Raw genomic sequence first — 4,480 nt, forward strand, 5'->3', positions numbered from 1 at the left:
TCTTGTTCCAGCACTGGGGGTCTCACAGGCCATTTCAGACCCGCAACAATCTTTGTGTAGGAGTGTCCCTGTCAGGGACGAGGACGAGTTATCACGGTCAGTGTCTGAGTGTCCAGGGGAAGAGTAGGCCACCGCCTCCAGCTCCCCCAAGTTCTGCCCGTTATTGTGGGGGTGAGAGGGACGAGGGTGTAAGCGTCCATTGTTGTGGTTGGCACAGATGGTTTCAAGGCTCCTCTCCTCACTGTCATCAGACTGGGTCCTGGGACAGCTGCCAGACCCGCTGTTGAGAGTGGAGCCAGATGCCTTGGGGACAGGAGGAGAGGGCGGCTCCTCAGCCCGACTGCTCAGGGCCTTTCCATTGAGCTTCTTGGTTTCAAAAGGGTGCTCTACAGAGCCGCTATTGCCAGTGTCCTGAGAGGTACCCTCTGGCACCTCTGCCCAAGTGTGGCTGCTGTGCTCATGGCCTGGGCCATTGCTGGGATTTCTAGGAGTCTCTTCTTTAAAAGCGTCTGTGCTGCAGCCTTCAGGGGGCAGGTCCTGGTTCCTCTGGGCCACTGCTATGTTTAGACAGGCTTCCTTACTGGAAGAAGGGGCTGGGTTGTCTTTGTGGCTGGTTCCTGCTCTCCCTTCATCTGCCTCGCCGGTCACCAGGGAGGTCTCTCCATCTTTATTATTTGAGTAGGATATATAAGAGTAGCGGAGCCACTTGTAAGCTTTATAAATTTTTCGCTCAACTGATTCTATGTCAGAAGTTGGTGATGCCCGGCTTGGCTGAATCTCTAGAGTGGAAGTGCTCCGCTCAGGGGAGGAGGTGGGGGAGGAGGAAAGGTCATCCACTTTGATCTGGGGGTAATCATAGTTGTCTTCTCCGATGTAGGTGCTGGTGGGCTTGATCGGGGCACTGGGCCTCTCTTCTCGGGTTGTCTTCTGTCGGCGCCGCATGGCATTCCGCTGCCAGGTACAGGCTCGGCGTTCATTCAGCTCCTCCTCATCCTCGGAGCTACTAGAGCTACTGGAACTGCTGGATTCATCTTCGGGGCTGGGTGACCGTGGCCGGGGAAAGAGATCTGTGTCTAGTTCCACCTCACAGACATTCTCCTCAGAATCGGACTCATTGGAAAGGGCCAGGAGGCGTTTGTCTTGGTAGCGCCGCAGAGCAGACAGACGCTGCTGGCGAGAGGCTGCGTCCTCACACGTGGGTGTTGGTGGAGTTGAGGCCACTGCGTTTGTGGTGGTGACCCGCAGGGGCCCCAGGTGGAAGGCGCTGTCGGCAGACTCATCTACTGTGGGAGGCGGGGAGCGAGGCAGCGAGGCCGAGGACTCTGAGTCAGTGTAGCCTGAGCGCTCGCTGACCCCTGCATGCAGTTGGAGGATAGTACTCTCACTGAGGTCACTGTCTGAGTCAGAGCTCCAGCCCTCGATCTCTCGGCGTACCAGGGAGTCAAAGAAGGCCATCATCCGAGGGTCTTCCTGGACCGACTGATTGGCGTAGTCATGAGACAGGCCACTCCCACTGTTCAGCACAAGGCTGATGTATTCCTCATGGGTATAGAGGCAGCGGGAATCGTCCTCAATCCGACCATCGAGGTCTCCAGTGCATCCTGGCTGCTTGTATGGGCTCCAGATCTGCAAGAGCAACAAGGAATCACTGGAAAGTATTCTTTGACTGATGATGATAAAGAACATCAAGGCAGAGCTTCCCCAGACACTCCCTATAATTTAGCTAGGACTTGCTAACCAACTTAAAAATATGTTCTTTACCAGACAGGGTCATGTAGGCTGCGTATGAAAACCGAGGCTTTTAGACTCAGATGTGGAGAAATGCAGAACACAGTATTAGCCTAGTGTCAAGAGACCTAAGTCCTGTCGCTAGGCCCAGGGTAATCGCATACTTTCTCCACCAGAATCTTCCTCCCTTTTAGTTTCATCTATTAGTAGTTGGGCATTATAATAATAATCCCAGAGGATAGATGATGACCTGAAGAATGGCCAAGGTGTTAACGACTTTCAGAAGACTGAAGCTGTACACAGATACCACTTTTCCCAAATGAAAACAGACCCAGCACTCAGGCCTCTATGGCAATTAAATATCTGAGCCTATAGCTCCACTTCTGGCCAACTGCAACATTCCTATTTTTAACTAATGGGAATTGCTCACTGGAGCTTGATAAGAATAGTCAACTGCCTACACTGCAGTTCCCTCTTGGACATACAGGCATCAGTTGCCCAGGAAACTGGGTTCTCTTAACCAGGGAGCTGCTGGCTTGCTCTCCAACAAGTATGTTAGCTATAGGAGTAGGTAGGACACACGCCTCAAGGACAGGTAACTGCAGCCCCACTCATAATGGCCCTCTACTCCATCGTCAGGGACATGGACTCATAGCTAAAAGGCAGCAGACCTAGGAAACTCAAGTCTGCCAGACTTAAAGGCTCAGCTTTACTGTTATGCAAAATCAAGTGCAAGGTAATTAAGCTGTCACCGCGAATGAGAACGATTAGCTCCACTTGACAGCCAGACTAGTTCACAGCAGCACAGAGCAGCCCGGTTACATCAGCCTGTAGTCATGGCAACTCAGATGAAATCCCAGGCAATCTTCTTGCCTGACAGGCTGGTGTCTATCTTTAGATGGCATCCAACCCAGAAAACAGTGGCCCCTCATCCCCCATCCTCCATCAAGACCGAGACTTTGTTTCCCCAAAGCTATCTGAGGACAAATGCATGTCACCTCCCTGTGGGAATTCTCCTGAGTCCCATTCCTACCATGTTTTACTTGGCAATTCCTGGGAGGTGGTATCTCTGCAGAGGACCCCTCAGTTCCAAAGAGGCTGAAGAAACCTTCTAGATGAGCCTCTCTACCAATTCCCAACTCAGATTCATTCCTCTTTCAACTTTGTTCCCTACCCATAACTCTAGATGTTACTCAGATGTTCTCCCCTCTCCAGCTTCGTAATCTTACTCAGGAGAGTTTTAAGGGATTGGTTTTCAAACTTTGGACTGCACAAGAATCACCAGAAGAGCAATTATAATGTTGATTCCTGAGTCCCACTCTTAGAGGTTCTGATTCAGTAAGTCATGGACACTCGGTAAGTCCATGGATTTTTAACTACTCAAGGGATGAGTGAGTAGGTAGACCAACTTTTGATAAACGCTAGACTACAGTTACCATAAAGTAAGTAGAATAAAATAAAGGATTTATCTGAAGGTTTACACATGGTCTCCAGCATGTGGCTTAAGCTATAAATTACTATCTCTGCAAACAGATGTCTAAGGGAATAAAAGAGCTTGATGGCTTAGAAAGGAAGCTGAGGGGTCCAAAGGGAAAGCCCTTAGGATGTTTTTTTGTATCTTATTCATAATTCTGAGCCAAATTTCTAACCTCTCCAGTTTAAAAGTGGTAAAGTGTCATTAACCATGTTCTCTAATACGAAGATTTTCACAGAAACTCAGAATTTGTTAACAAAAGTGCAAAATAACAAAGGTGAGATGTTGGCTTAACTCCTCATCAAGCTCGTTTTTAGGTTCCAGTGTATTACTACCCAGCTCCCACATTTTCCCTTCAGGAATGAAAGTCATAACATTGAAAGTTAGTTTGCGTTTGGGCTCTGGAATGTATTAAGCTGAGGTAGACTGTTCATTCCTGAAGCCTGGAGTAATGGAATAAAACACAGGATTAAGAGGCAGGAGTCCTGAATGTGGGTTTCCACTCACTCCTAGTTAGCGGGTGATACTCAGCTCCTTCCTCTAAACAGTAGATTGGATGGGTCTCATCCAATCCTAAGATTCAGAGCAAAGCAAAACCTTCACGCCAGGCTGCCAGTCTTCAATCCTCAAGGGACTCACAGTACAGTGCTTCAGGAGCAGGCAGGAACTCCAGCCCTGTCATTTCCGATGGCTCTGAGCAAATGACCTCACCCTTAAAAGCCTGTTTCTTGTATGTATAAATGAGAATGATACCAAAGCCTATACCCAACACCAATAAATGTGATGTTTTCTCAATTGAATGCCTCAACCAGAATGTTAAAACTCACCCTCAGAGATTTCGGAACAGCAGAAGTACTGACTGTCCTCATCCTTAATATTAATGTATCAATTTCAACCGTTTGTGAAATTGGCAATTTCTTTACACCGAAAGTTAACAACTCAGAAGGGAATCAGTGAAAAACCAACTTCCTGTTACATGTTAAATGTGGCTAGACATGCCTCATCATGGGGCAAAATTCATCAGAAAGAGCCAGGTGTGGTGGCTCACACCTGTAATCCCAGCACTTTGGAAGGCCAAGGCAGAAAGATCACTGGAGCCCTGGGATTTGAGACCAGCCTGGGCATCATGGCAAAACCCCGTCTCTACAAAATAACACAACAATTGGCCAGGAGTGGTGGTCTGCACCTGTAGTCCCAGCTACTCAGGAGGCTGAGGTGGGAGGACAACCTAAGCCCGGGGAGATTGAGGCTGCAGTGAGCCATGATCATGCCACCCAG

At 48.8% G+C, this 4,480-nt stretch overlaps 1 protein-coding gene across 1 annotated transcript in view; it reads right to left on the bottom strand.

Annotated features, from left to right (window-relative positions):
• LOC119467327 (DDB1- and CUL4-associated factor 5) overlaps nt 1-4,480 on the bottom strand; it is a gene marked incomplete at its 3' end in the record, with an annotated part of 34,192 nt that continues 29,712 nt past the window's right edge. The window contains exon 4 of the mRNA XM_037728786.1: nt 1-1,626. Coding sequence (XP_037584714.1) covers nt 1-1,626 — 1,626 coding nt within the window. The remainder of the gene's footprint in view (nt 1,627-4,480) is intronic.

This window comes from Cebus imitator, unplaced genomic scaffold, assembly GCF_001604975.1.
Source record: "Cebus imitator isolate Cc_AM_T3 unplaced genomic scaffold, Cebus_imitator-1.0 Scaffold13, whole genome shotgun sequence".
In the NCBI taxonomy this organism is placed as follows: domain Eukaryota; kingdom Metazoa; phylum Chordata; class Mammalia; order Primates; family Cebidae; genus Cebus; species Cebus imitator.